The sequence below is a fragment of the Artibeus jamaicensis genome, unplaced genomic scaffold (assembly GCF_021234435.1).
Source record: "Artibeus jamaicensis isolate MK-2021 breed Jamaican fruit bat unplaced genomic scaffold, CSHL_Jam_final contig_464, whole genome shotgun sequence".
Classification (NCBI taxonomy): Eukaryota; Metazoa; Chordata; class Mammalia; order Chiroptera; family Phyllostomidae; genus Artibeus; species Artibeus jamaicensis.
The window spans coordinates 6,143,505-6,159,113 of NW_026521842.1; the positions used below are offsets into that span (position 1 = coordinate 6,143,505).

Genomic DNA, 15,609 nt, shown 5'->3' on the forward strand with positions numbered 1-15,609 from the left:
ACTGCATCCCAGTCTAACACAGTGCCTGGCAAAGAGTTAGCATGGAATACTTGTCTGATGGATGGGCCAGTGAATGAATGAATGAATGAATGAATGGCTGGATAAATACAGTTGGGAAAGCAATAGCATATCGTCTCATGTGTAATGCACAAATATAGGTAGATTCGGGTAAGATAGGCTGAAAAAGACACTTTTCATAAATCCCTGTCTTCTCAGATATGGGCAGGTCGATAGTCAAACAAAATGCTACCAAGACTGGAAAAACTGATATTCAGTCTATTACTGAAGTAGATTTTAGTTTGAAAAGCAATGAATGTACAAAAATCAAATCTGAATTTTTGTGTTTAATCCACTTCCAAGAATGAAACCATGGAGAACTCTGGAGCTGTGGAATATTTTCTTTTTCTTATTCTTAAGTTTGCAGGATACTGTCTCCACTCTAACAATTTCTTTATGTATTATTTATTAATACTGAGTTTTCTTCCTTCCTTCCTTCCTTTTTTTTTAAAATTTACTGGTAGTAAAGTAGATTTAGGGTTCCCTGTAGGTTATGTAGATTGGGTTATTCCCCTCTGGAAAGGAAGTTAATGCCAATCCTCTCAGGTCTCAGTGTACCACAGTAAAATAGTAAACCTCGTGATTAGCTGTGACTTCTGTGTTACTGCAGGGTCCTGATCTTCCCTTGGTAGCAGAATTTGCTGCCAACGAACTGGCCTGGGATCTGCCGTCTGCCTTGACCTGCATCCCTTACCTGTAAAACCAACATGCCTTTCAACAACATACCTCTTTAACTTTCCAATCACCTCTGTTGCTTTTGCCTGCTGTCAAACAATTCATTTATTATTTATTCGCTCATTCATTCATTTGGTCCTATACTATATGCCAGGCTTGCTGCTGGGGCCAGGGCATAAGACAATAGAACAAAGTTTCTCATGAAGCCAACATTCTAATTTGGGGACAGTGATAAGGAATGAGCAAATAACTTAATTATATGGCACACTAGAAGGTGAATATTGTATATTGTACATCAGAATACATAATGGCATATTACATAGCAACATGTAATGATATACATGTAACACTGTATATAATATGGAAAAGAACACTATATAATGGCATATTACAAGCTGAGACACTACAGGCTGTAATAAGTGTTTGCTGCATGAAGAATAAATTCATCTCTAATAATACATTTGATGTCACCCCTGTACTTGGCCCTAGAGGCACTAACAAAAAGGACATATCCCTACATATCAAGCATTCAAATGGCATTGGGAGATATAGTGTGCATAAATAACTAAAAGGCAACATGATAATATTGTGCAGGAGAGGGATGCCTAATATGTGTAGGAAGAAGAAGCAACAATCTGGTGGGGAATTTATGATTTGCATGTTGCAGGATAAACTGGCATTTTCCAGGGGCCAAAAAGGGAAAGGCATTCCAGGGAGAGGGGAACAGAATGTACTGTGGTGTTGCGGCATAAAGATTGGCTCGTTGGAGAATAAGGAAAGCCTCACATGGCCTGAGATGAAGGGAGGCTGTGACCAGGTAAGGTGTGTTTAATTAAGACCATCCATGCGCAAGACCCAGCGATCTTATCTGTAGCGCTGCTCAGTACAAAAAGGTTTCCAGATGCTCCATTTTTGTTGCTCGTGGCTTTCTGTTTTTGAACTTGAGTATTCATTCGGCAAGTTATATTATGGAAGTGTAGTAATGTTACAGTCTTAGAGTTAAGACAGATAGATGTTTTATAGCTTTGTGGTTGTTGCTCTTAGTGTGAGGATATTGTCTTTGAATAGAAGCAGATGGATGAAATCTTCAGAGGCCAGTGCGCTCTGCAGTGGCTCTGTGGTAAGACTCTGCCAGCTGTAGTAAAAGATTGTTTTTACTACCACTGAGTTGCTCCTGACCCTCTGAGCATAAGCAGAGGGTTAGTGGAAGCACAAAATTTGCATAGAGGTCCACACAGAGATGACGGGGATCGACACACCATGAATATAATTATAAAAAAGTGATTAATGCAATAAATCATCTGGCTATCTGGTCTACCTCTACAAGAGACTTGAAGAACTAGCTACAGGTTACATTTTTTCACTTGAAAAAATTCAGATATTTTGGCCTGACACACAGTTTGTAATCAGCATGAGCATTTTCAACAAAGCAAAATTTCTCACCCTGCTTCCTATGAAAAGTTAAATCAGGGAATGCACCCACTACCCATTTCCTTAGCTGGAAGAATCCTGTTTGGATGATGGCTTCTATTTATAGAGTACTGATTATATTTGTACAAATGTTTCCCTTCCCTCTATTTTAGTCAAGAAATCCAGCTGTAGACCTGCTGTTTCAAGTGTCTCTGAAATTTGAACACTAAAAGAGTGAATTGATTATTTCATGTTTTTCTATGACCTTGGTACAGGAGAAGAGAGAAATAAACTCACCCCTTCCAAGTGAAGATAAATGGGGAATGTGGGTGTTGGTTGTTTTGCAGCTAACCCCTCTTCTATTATATCATGGGAAGTGGGGAATGCAATTTACAATAGATGGTTTCCAGAGACCCTGGACACGGCATTGTCTTAGACAAAGATGGGGCAGGAACTGATGTAATTGTGAGCAATGTTACTGTTGGCACAGCTGGAGATTGGGGGTGCCTGTGTACTGAAATGACATTATTCTATTCTCTCCAAATATTCCATTTTTTACATATTAATATTCCCTACCCTGCCATCACACTGTACAATGACATGGGATAATGATCCCATGTATATTTGGTTCCACTTAAAACTTCAGCCATGTAGAAAACTGTCAGATACATGATTTTATAGCATCATAGAAAAAAGTCTTGTATATTTCACCATTATGGCTATAAAAATCTTCATGGGAAGAGGAAGTCTGGACTATTTGGAATAACACTTAATCATCTTTAAAGATTTAACTGGTTGTTAAAATGTCTTGGACTCCGCCCTCCAGAAAAGTCACTTCAGTCAGATAATTGAAATAGGTTCAATCGTCAGAGAAATATGTGGTCAGCTTTCTGGATTAACTTTGATTGAAGAAGCAGAATGTGTAATTATATGGTCAGTGTTTAGACATGGGCACATCCGAATTTAAAGGGCTCTCCTGAGGGAAATAAACTGTGATGGAGATAGGAGAGTTTCCTTTAAATCACTCACATTATTGCATGGAATCCTAGGGGAGTGGATAAATATGTTCATTTCAGCTAGACTTTTGGTGAAAAATGGCACATGATGGTACCTATCCTATTCATAGTTGGAAACACCCGACTACCAAAAACAAATGAAAAGATTCAGCAGAGCCGTGAAATTCCTCAGGTTCACGTCCACTCCAGAAACACAGCCTTCTCCTGTTATGCGGTTCAACTCCCTGGGAGGGAGATTCACTTGATTATCATTATCAAGGAGGAGACACAAGATACTTTAAAAAAAATTTTTTTTACTAAAGTGACTTGATTTTAAAGATATGAGAGTGGGTGGACACTGTCAAACCATTTCATTATATTTCTTTGAGCAATATTTTTAGTGAAAATGTTATCAGGCTTTGTGCCACAGTGAATTCCATATACACATTATGTATCACTTTTCCCTGATGCTCCAGATTAAAAAAAATAGCCCAGATTTTTTTCCTTTCCATATGGTAATTTGGGAAATCTTCTTCTAGACCATCCCTCAAACCTAGAATGACTCAAGAATATGGACTTACCACAAAACACCCATCTATCTGAAAGCACCAGACAACTACCTTGGCAGCCATAACTTGAGGGTCCAGGACCCTGCAGAGAAGGAAAATTCACTGAAGCGAGGCCACTATTCATTCATTCATTTCATTTTCCTCAATGAAATTTTCTTGAGGAATTTTTACCCTCAATTCATTTTCTAACTTGCAAGGTCATGAGGACAAGAGGCTTAGAATGTGAACAGGAAGTACTGGCTCAGGGACTGGGAAGTGGACCAGAGCTTTCGGGAGTCCCAGGGGGCTAAGAAGACAACACCTAAAGTTCAGGATCTCGAAACTGTAAGAGTTGTAACCATACCAGACTTTCAGTTAGGACCCCAGAAAGGCTGTCCCTGAGGAGTAAGGGAAACCACAGGAGGTAGATTAGCCCTCATGAAGGACTGAAACCCTATATGAACCAAATCAGTCCTAGACTGATTTAAAGTCACCTTTTCCCATCCTTATTGGGATACTGAAAGCGAAAGTAAGTCCTTGGTGGAAAAATATAAGATCAGCTAGAGAATTATCTCTAAAATTTTTTCTTATATGTTGTTTATAACTAAATTAAAAAATCTAGGCATACCAAGACTATAACAAATGGCCAAAAACCAAGAGAAAAGTATTAAAAATGACAATAGACTTAGAAATGATATAGATTTTAAGTTTTCAGACATTGAATTTAAAATTATTCTGAGTAAAATATTCAAAAATAAATAAAATGGAGAATTTCAGTAGAGAATTTCAATCTATAACATAGATAGAAACTATCTCTAAAATATAACAAGTGGAATTAAGGAATCAACAGATAAGTGGAACAGTTGATTAGACATAGTGGGAGAGAGGACTGGTGAACTGGAAAGAAGACCGACAGATAGAAACAGCATATATATCATAGAGGGAATATATACATGCCCTATATGTCTAAGAAGGAGGGGAGGAAATAGGCCAGGAGAAATAAATGTCATTAAAAGCAGCCAGATAAAAGAGCCACATCTCTTTCAATGGAGAGGAAAGTCATACTGACGGCTGACCTTTCAACAAATGTTACTAGACAGCAGAAGTCAATGCAATGACATCTTCAGAGAGAGGCAGTAAAATCACTGTTGACTGAGATTCTATGTCCAGTGAAAATATAGTTCAAAAACTCAGGGGCACGGGGGGTGGGGACATCTGAAAGAGTGTCAATAATAATATAAATTTAAAAACCTTAGGCAACAAAGATGCTTTTACAAAAACAATAAATGAAAGAATCTGTTGCCAACACACCTGCACTATTTTTAAAATAAAAAGGAATTCTTTACCAGAAGGACAATTGTTCCACATGGAAGCATGAAAACATGAGGGGATAAATAACAGTGAAAGGAGTATATAAATGGGCAAACAAAAATAAATATTTATTAAACAATATTTTTGTGAAATTTAAAATATATGTAGGATTAAAACATGAAAACAATATGTCAAAAGACAGGAAGGGGATAAAGTGAATTCAAATGTTCTAAGGTATTTGCAGTATCCATAAAGTGGTAAGATGTTAATTTATATTAGATTTCATAAGCAAAGGATGTATTTTTCATGAAGAATATGAAGTATAACAAATAAGTTATTAGAGCAGGATGTGAAATGATAAAAATAATCCAGAAAGAGGCAAGGAATGAGAGAAAAAGAAATATTTAAAAGGCGTAACAAACACGAAATAAATAACAGGATTGGTAGATTTAAACCCAAATATTTGGTACTCATCTTAGATTTAAAATGGACAAAATAGTCCAAGTGACAAGACTAGACTTATCCTAATTGATTTAAAGCATTAAAGACCGAAACATATGCTGCTTATAGGATATACATTCTAAATATAAGATTTCAGAAAACTTGGGAGAAGAAAGGATAGAAAGAAATATACAATGATGACAATAACTAAAAAAAAGTTTGGTTAGTCATTCTAAACCAGATTAAATTAAACTGTGAATTCCACAGTTTAATATTATGTGAAATCTACTATTTGGAACCTGTTATTTGGAAATTCACAGCTTAATATTTTCCAGTGCACATGAACCATTTACCAAAATTTATCACATGTTGGGTTATAAAGCAAGTCTCAACAAATATAAACTTACTATAATCATAGAGAGTATATTCTCTAATCACTGTGGAATAAACCTGAATATTGATAACAGAAAAATAACAAGGAAACCCTCAAATATGTGAAATTAAGCATGATACTTCTGGGCAGTGGTGGCTGGGAGGGGTTTTAGGAAGCTTCTGAGGCACCGATCAAGTTCTAGTTCCTGATTGGGTTTCATGTTTGACTTGAGAATAAAATCACTCAGTATTAGTGTGCTTTTTTGTATGGAAGTGTTATGTTTATTAAAAAGGAGCCAGTAAATCTTGAGTATGCCGCATTAAATGAAATTTAGATAGATATTTTGAAATGTTTCAATAAAACAAGTGAGAATTTTTCTTATAGACTCCTAATTTGGAGCGATGTTATGGGTATTTCATTCTAACTATTAAGGAGCTGAGAGAAAATTTATATGATAAAACCTTAATGAATTGTATACGAATGTTCACAGCAGTACTATGTACAATTGCCAAAAGGTTGAAACTGTGCAAGTGTCCATCAGTGGATGTACAGGTAAACAAATAGTGGTATATCCATACAATAATGTATTTCTTAGCCATAAAAAATGAAGTTCTGATAAATGCTACAATATTGAGGAAACTTGAAAACATTACGCTAAGTGAAAGAAGCCAGCCACCAAAGGTCACATATTAGATGATGCCATTTATACAAAATGCCCAGAATAAGCAGGTTCCCCGGACGGGACACAGAACAAGTAGTGTTGCTGGGGGTTGTGAAGAGTGACTGCTAGTAGGCGTGGGGGTTTGGGGTCCTGAAGATGTTCTGAAATTAGATAGTAGTGACTGTTGCACAACTTTGTGGATATACTAAAAGTGAATTGTACATTTTAAAGGGTGAACTTTATGACATGTGAATTATATCTTTTTTCTGTCTTATTTATTTAAAAATGTGTAGAGCAAATGCAAGTTATATTTTGCAGCTTCAATGGAATATTAAAATTATAGTTTTTTTTTATTTATAAGTTAAATGTAATCATTGTAGAAAAGTAAGAAAAACAAGCATAAAGACAAAAATTCACCTGAGTTATACCCGAGTTATAACCTTTATCAGCATGTTGATTTACACCCTTCTAGAATGTTCCTCAGGCAAATCTATACTTGTGTCTAGTATCTACAGGTATATGTATATTTTACAAAATAGAATCAAACTGTGCAACTGTTCTCTAAGCTGCATTTTCTTCCATTAAAAATTTTTAAAATTTTATTTTTCAATTACAGTTGACATACAATATTGTTTTATTTTCAGGTGTACGACACCATGACTGAGCATTGAATCATATCTTAATAAAGCTGTTATTAAAAATTAATGGAATATGAAGCAAAAGTGATAAAATTAAAGAATGAAATAAATACATGTAATCCTGACACCATTCTGTAGCAGATAATTCACTAACAGGAAAAATTTCTAACATGAGAAATAAAATAGCTCCTTGATTGTTCAATACTCATAAACCTATTAATGAAGAGAAGTGAATCATAATAAGCACACTGGTAAAGATTTAAATTTCTTGCAATTTCGCCTGCCATACTAAATCAATAAAGATAATATAAAACCCTCAATGAGCCTCAAAACAAAGATGTTAATGGCATGGTTAACAAGTGTCTTCAATTTAAATATTAGTCTTTACACAAGAATATATGAAACTGCATAGCTCATATATATAGGTAAAACTCGATATTTTCTCAAATTTAACAACAGTTGTCAAAATTTATATGTTTTTCAATAATGAAATGTGTTGTGAAGGTAAAAAGAAAATGTTCCCAAACTCTCAGTAATACAGAGCAAGTTTCTATAAGTCTGCTAGGGAAAGACTAGACTCTTTGTTCTTTCTCTATAGAAAAAAGTGTTACATTATTATTATATAGAGAAGAGACCATAGAGTTTGCAGTCTAACATGTAAGAGAAAAACTGTTACAGGGTGAATAAGGCAGTTAACTAATAAGACATTCTATTCTAAAAGCTATTAGTTGAAATATAGGTAAGATTCCTGAGGCATCAAGTTCTTGAAGTCCTGACCTTTTGGAAATTAGAGGTGGGCCTGCAGTGCCCACTGCATAACCTAATACAAGCACAGTTCAGGTTCAGTCTGAGTGGCTTCCAGCTTCGCCATTCACCTCCACCCTCCACGAAAACTGAGGCATTCATCCATGACTTCTCACCTTCCAGCTGCAGGACCCGGTCTTTGAGTTTCATGCCATTGTTATTACATGTATTATAATTTTATAGCTCAAACACTGAAACGTCTACCTTAGAAAGATTTCATCAAATGACCAAAAAAAAATCCTAAATTATTAAGTCTAAATTACTGGTTGCTATTTTAAGGTAACATCTGAAAAATCAGTTGATTGAATAAATGAAGAAAACATCAATGTTTTTAAAAAATCTTAAAATCATTTGCAAACATATTTTTAAAAATTAATAAGGAATTTATTAATCCTCATGATCTAAGGTTTACATGAAAATATGAGTTAGTATTTGTTGAATATCAACACATTCTAAGCACAAATAAGAAGTTTTTAATAATAATTTTAGAGAGAGGAATGGACAAGTCATTTTGCTCTTAATAGGACTGAGATTCTCAGCTATAATTCAAACTGTGGGTTTGGAGAGTTTAACTAGATTTCCTAAGATCATTTCAAAATATCCAATCTAGAAAAGACAAAACTAACATTTAGTTAAAGCCAAGTGTTAAAAACTATTAGGAGAAACTCACAGAAGACTCTCTATTGGGAGATCAATTCTTCTAATCCCCATCTTTTTTGAAAGTCAGTGACTAAAAATTGATTTCCATGTATCAGTAGCAATACTAAGTAGGATCTTGGTTCATCACACTCAGAGACACCATTCCCAAGTTAAAACTGTCTTTGGGAAACATTCAGAAAACACTGAATGTCTGAGTGCCCCCCGAGAATCCAACAGTGGGGGAGGGGATGGGCCTTGCTTCTCAGCAAGCTCACAGTTGGTTTCAATGAACACAAAGGGAGCAACAAATGGGTGAACTTTGCACTAAGAATTCTTTTTAAAATAACCTTCAAAATATCTCCTTCCTAAGGAACGACCCCAACATTATCAAGGGCTCCCACATGCCAGCTAATGAGAGCTGGAGTTATTTCTCAGTCTCCCTTACAGATAAGGGTGGCTGAGGAGATGGGAGCAGAAGTACTTCGAGTTTCAGGGGAAGCTTTTAAAGTCATATTTACTTAGGTGCCAGGTCCTTCTTTGCCCTTCTCATCTCTCACTTAGTCCTTGTTGTATGGACATGATGGCTGGTGCTGCAGTGACTCTATTGGACCATGAGGCAGCCTTGGAGAAGGCAGACAAGAAAAACCAGAAGAATCTGGGAAACTGAAAATGTCATGCTGTTACCACAGTGACCTGGGACTATCTACCAGCCGATGTTTATGTAGAGAAACTAGTCCCCGCCTCCTGTAACAGAGCATTATTTCCAGTCTCTGTCATTCGAGGACAACCATAAGTGCTCTTTTCAACTGATATTTGAAACATTTTAAAACCGTTTTTCTCTGGAAATGAAAAACCATGTCAAATAGAATTTTTAAAAAAGACAACAACCAAATATTCCTACATATTTCCTTAGAAATGTCCTAATATATGTAGGAACTGATAAGAGACAACACCTTCTGGCAAAACTTTCCAGATACCCTCAACCCCAAATGGCCACTATGTCCACTCCAGAATAACTGCACCTTGATCTTCATCTCCAAAAATTATTTTAACTTCAAGATCACTAGCTCCATACATCCCCTCTGTTCCTAGTTCATCCTGTTGTTTCACTCTCCCACATCCTAGAGATTCCAACCTGGGCTGAGTCCTCCTCAGCTCTCCTTCTCCCTGTAACAGGTTTGTCTTGGTCATTTAAAAATTTTTTTTACTTTCATTCATAGTGATGCATTTTACAGATTCTGCCATCTGTCCTCCAGAATTCCTTCTCCCTCAGAACTCTAGTGTCCTAACCCTGTACTTTGAAGTGCTTGAGCAGGTTCAGATTACTTTAAAGGAAAAGGGTTACTTTAAAGAAAAACTTCACTTTGAACATGGAAGGGAGATGTCCGCCTCTGTAGATAAGAATGTCAGTTGGCTGCTTGAAGTTTAAAACACTGTCATTATCAGACCAACATCACCACCACTGTCTTCCCCACCACCACCTTCTTCATCATCATCTTCCTCATCATTGTCTTTACCCCACTGTCCTCACCACCACCTTCAGAATTAGCACCATTCTGATGACCCCGTCCTCATCACCAACACTGTGGGTGACCAGCACTACCTAAGGGCTTTTTATCATCAGCTCACCTAACATTCACAAGAACCTCATGAGGTGGGCTTTGTTAACAGCTCTTTAACAGGGAATAGTTTGAACAGGTAGAACTTCTGGGTAGCTTTAAAATGCTGCATGTTTCTGTAAGAGGGGTACGTATGGTCTGTAGGTTTTGTTTGGTCTGTAGGTTTTGCTTAGACTTTTGTCAAAGTCTACATATGGTCTGTAGACTTTGACCCAAAGTCTCCCCAAGCCCCCTGCCCTACACTGATGTAATTGTGGAACAAATTTCTTGGAACACCCGCTTGAGAAACACGGCAATATTGAGCAATCCATACACAGTTATAGGAAAACATGGGAGCAACAGAATGAATGGAGCCATAGCAGCTACCGTGTGGACTTTGTGTTTTTGAGGTTGGAATCCTGAGTTCCCAAGACTAGGAGGGGGGAGATTTCCTCCTCCTGAATCAGTCAGGCAGGGCTGCTGGGGGGCAGAGGTCACTGGGGGGCCAGGACACTGAGAGGGCCCACCTGCCCCAGGACTCTTGAGGGAGGGGTGGGGCAACTGCAAAGGCAGACGTGAGTCTTTTCTCTGAACACTTGGGAAGGTGGGAAGCCTTAGGGCAGATGAGCGTGGCTCACATGGAGCTGTGCTCATATTCCGTTTCTGCCGTTTACTTTGCCCAGGACCCTGAAGCAGGGACGGAGATTCTCTGTGATTAAAGTAAGCTCCCTCACTGGCAAAAGGTTAATGAAACCAGCCTCACACAGGGAGCCAAGGCAGTGGGTGGAAGGCGGAGAGCCTGTGCTGATGGGAGATGCACAGTATAGGCTCGGCTGATGCCAGGGTCTGCCATCACTGATTCTACGCTCTGGGTCAGTAGGAGGGACATCACATCCTTGGCCCTGGACCTGACCCATGAAGAAGCCGTGATCTCAGCGCATTTCCATCAGATGTATAGGGCCAGTGTCTCCCTAGTTTGGACACAAATTTAGCAAGTGAGAATGTAATTTTGCCGACTCAGTCCATCCCCAGATGTGCTTCTTTGGAGTAGATGGGAAACGACACCTATGGTCCATAATCATAAAAGCACAGGAGCCCCAAATAAATAATGGCTCTCCCAGAAAAGCTTGGTTGTTATTTATCAGCTCCTAGGCCACCTTGCTGTTGCCAAGAAAATCCGCTTTGCCTTTTTGCAGCTGTTCTGTCTGGCCTCCCAATGTACACTCACTAAAAGAAAATAGTTATTGTTATGCTAAAATCACAAAGGGACTCCCATAACTCACCACTAAAGAGCACTGGGAAAACTATGAAAATGGCATTTTGGCATTCAAAGTTATTTTCTTAATGGACTTTTAACAAGATTCAATGCTTTTGTTCTCACAATGCTCTGGTATTTTCAACTTTACAAAAAAAGATAAAAATGTGAAATAGCTTTCTGGCAAGACATCATCCTTTCTTCAAAGGGGACTGTTTTGATTTTGCAGACAGAGAGCGGCAAGGGCTGTGCTACACAAAGTAATATTGATCGGCAGTCATGGCTGCGACCACGAGGGTGACGCTCAGTATCGGTTTTACCTCTTTTTTGGTGAATTTTGGGGAGTGATCGTTTTTGTCATCAATCAGGATTGTTGCTGTGGCCGTGCCTATTAATCCAACATCCAGTCCAGCCATATCTTGGGCCTCGATGATCAGCTCATATTTGGGATATTCCAGTGTCTACAAAACAAAAACACAACAGAGAAGATGGTGTTTAGATTCACTTAGGTAGCAAGCGTGTTCCTTGAGCAACCTCTATGCCCTCCTCCATCTAGGACCGACATCTTTAATCATTCACAGCCCTTGTACCTACTGAAATCTCTCTAAAATGAGATAATCTCTATTCATAGACTGGAGCTGGCTGTGGGGGTGAAATCTGTTTTCTGTTCTTATTGAAGGGGACATTTGACACATTCCAGAATGCTTCATTTCAGGAGTTTGGGTACACATTGCATGTTTGATGTTTATACCACAGAGGTCATTTCACAACAACCTCATGAAACTGACCTGGAAATGAGATTGGAACAAAGATGGCAGATTTAGGGACTCACATTTACTGAACAATTTGACGGGACAGGCATTGAATTCCTGTACTTTTCAGAAATCATCATTGTTAATCTTTCTAACAACCACATTAAATCACAATTGTTGTTCCCATTTTACAGGTGAAAAAATACCAACTGAGGTTTAGAGTCAGTTGCACTATACCTCTTTCATGTCATTTTTAGTCATTTTAGGTTTTGATGTTATGCATTATAATCCAACTATGATCTCATGAATTTAACGCAGGCAATATTGCACTTTTATCTCTCAATGTACACAAATTTTTCATTTGGTATCTGACAGACACTTTCCTACCAGGTTTGAACATGCAGAACAACTAACCCAGTGGCCCTGGTCCAAGAGAAAGAAGAATGCCGTGGTTGGTAAGTAACCATACCCACATTTAAATTGCCTTCCGTGGTAGATATACCTGTCTTGGCTAACCAGGATACCATTCTTCTTCTGGAGAGGAAGCACCCCATTTTTCCTTTGGGGACCTCTGGTCATTTATTCTCTATGTATTTTGGGATGGATTGACTTTTCCCACCCTCCTCTCTGGCCACCTTTTGGAATGAGCCCTGATTAGAAGAAGCCAGTAAGTGCATGCCAATCTAGGGGCACACAACCAATCCAGGCACAGGACTGTGCTTGGCAGTTGAGAGAAGGAAGCTCCCCATTTCCCTGTGGTGTGAACCTGGAAGCATTGAGTCCGGGACCCAGAGGAGCCATCTCATGCCAAGCAGAGGAAGGGTGAGGGCCGATGTGCTGATGGAATTAGACTTGAGCCATGGAAGAAAAAGTAATGTTTTCCTGTGATTGCTCTGGAGTCACTTCATCATGCCATGCCTGGAGCTACTCCTGCCTGTGGACTTTCAGCTAATTAGGGTATTAATTTTCCTTATTTGCTTAAACCAGCTTAGATTGGTTTCTAAATCACTCACACGGAGAGTTCAAGTTGAACCATCTTTAATAACAAAAATAAAAGGGCTTTATTTTTGTTAAAGAATGTCCTACCAGTTGCAAAAGTCTTACCAGTATAACACCTTCAAAACCGTAGCTTATTCCAATCAATAATTAAGAAATACCATTAAAAGTAAGGAACAAAAATACAATGGGGATCTATAATTTCCTTCTAAAGCTAAAAATGAACATGGAAATTTTTAATAGCTTGATGCTAGCTGTCCCCAAAACTTTTAAGTATTTTTAAAGGGTGGTTAACTCTTTGCTCCCTCGAGTACCTTTCATTGGTTGTTTCTTAACTAAGAGCGCCTGAGCTACTAACTAAAGGAGCAGTAGTTCTGTTGGGTAGTTTGGAAGGCTCAACTCTAAATTCTAGAAGATGAGTGGGATGTTTCTTGAACAGGGTTATTCACAATGTTTCCCTCCACCCAGCTTTATGGAAATATAATTGACATGTAACATTGTTTAAGGTATACAACATGATAATTGGACACACACACATATGTATAAAATATGAAATGAGCTTCACCACAACTGAAGGTCACAGAATTCTCTAATAGCTGAGTGCAGGCAGAATCTAACTTAAAACCCAACCCTGGATAATTCTGGTTTTACCTGGTTCAGTTGGCACCTCTCTGTAAAGGTGCTTGAAATGCTATCTACTCTCAAGCTGGAGTTGAAAAATCATCAGCCTAATGTAAGTGACTTTCTACTTATAATTGATAAGTTGAATTGGATTTACTATTTGCCATACATTTTGCAGTTGAACAATAATGAAATCAATACACTGGCCCATCTTCAAAATTTTCCCCACATGTCTCTAGACATGCTAATCACTAGTCAGGTCTGATTTTGTATATGACTTGTTTACTTTTGTAATAATACATTGCATGTTTTGGAAAGCATGTTATCATAAAAATAATCCATTATGTAGATTTTTCCTGATATTGAAGACATTGTGATAAATTTAATACAGTCTTCTGTGTAATATTATTTACCAACATAATTCCTTGACATTATTTTAAGGTCTGCATAAAATAAAATCATATGCCCAATTTATAATTAACTTCATCATTTTCTATTATTATAATGACTTCAGGTTTATTCTAGTCTTTAAAAATTTTTGACAATCTAAATAACAGTATAAAAAACATCTCTATTCAGGAAGTTTTCAATACATTTGGACATATTTTTGAATGATAGATTTCAAGACATGGAATTACTAGGTCAAGGAGTATGAACAACTTAATGCTCTTTATTCATATTTCAATATTGCTTCCCAAGAAGACCTTACTGATTTTCATAGCAGTTTTAATAGCACATTCAGTTCATGATCTCAGGCACAGCTTGTCTCTAAAGAATAGCTGGTCTCGCTCCATGAAGCAAATCAGGGGACGAGTGTGATTCTGTGATGACTATCTAACAAGGATGCCAGTTCCTCACAGCATTCCCTCTTCTCCAGTTTGCAGTGCAGGTTGCTATGGACACGCACTCCAGGGCTGCTTTCAAGCACTAAGTGGATATGTGTTGTGTTGCCTTCCCAGTGCCCGTCCATTCCCTCTTCCTCTGGTACCCCCTCTGGGGACATCGCCACCTTCCTCATTCTCAGCACAAGCCAAGTTCAGGTAGGGTTGATGCTGTCCCTGATCTAGGATGGTCATGTAGCTCAGGCCTCCTATTTCCATGGTCATGGGATGCACCCGTAACCCAAGGGGGGCCACCTGGATGAAACTCAATCCCATGACATATTTCTCTTAGATCTCTTAGGTAAAAGATATCCTCTTTCTGTTGGACTTGAAGGTTGCAGAACATAAATCAGGAGCTGGTAGTGGCCATTTGCAACCACACAGAGAAGGTCAGTCTGGGAAAGAAGACCACACAGAACCGAGAGTAGAGATGTAATTCTTTTAAGCTCATGTGAGTTTTTTTTTAATTAAAAAATTTTAAAGATTTTATTTATTCATCTTTAGAGGGGAGAGGGAAGGAAAGAAGAGAGGGAGAGAAACATCAGTGTATGGTTTCCTTGCATGCATTCCCTGCTGGGAACTGGCCCACAACCCAGGCATGTGCCCTGACTGGGAATCGAACTGCGATTCCTTGGTTCACAGGCCCACACTCAGTCCACTGAGCTACACCAGCCAGGGACTCATGTGAGTTCTTTTATAGTCATTGTGAAGCCGGAATTTACCCCTTGGATTCTCCGAGTTCTGTGAGCTAATAAATTTCTCCTTTCCTTAAGATATTTAAATTAGATGTTTTGTGCATAGCAACAAGGGAGTCTTGACTAATATTGCAACTAATGCTATGATCAATTTTCTGCAAGACAGTGGGAGAGCTGCCACATCATACTGCAGCCTCACAATAGGCTCTTCACAACAGCATTCCACTCATTTCGTGAATACATTACATTTTCTTTCAAC

The 15,609-nt window shown here is 38.2% G+C and overlaps 1 protein-coding gene across 1 annotated transcript in view; it reads right to left on the reverse strand.

Moving 5' to 3' along the window:
• Window positions 1-15,609, reverse strand: part of CDH13 (cadherin 13) — a 1,059,406-nt gene that overhangs the window by 125,515 nt on the left and 918,282 nt on the right. The window contains exon 8 of the mRNA XM_037142446.2: window positions 11,726-11,866. Within this exon, the coding sequence (XP_036998341.2) occupies window positions 11,726-11,866 (141 nt within the window). The remainder of the gene's footprint in view (window positions 1-11,725; window positions 11,867-15,609) is intronic.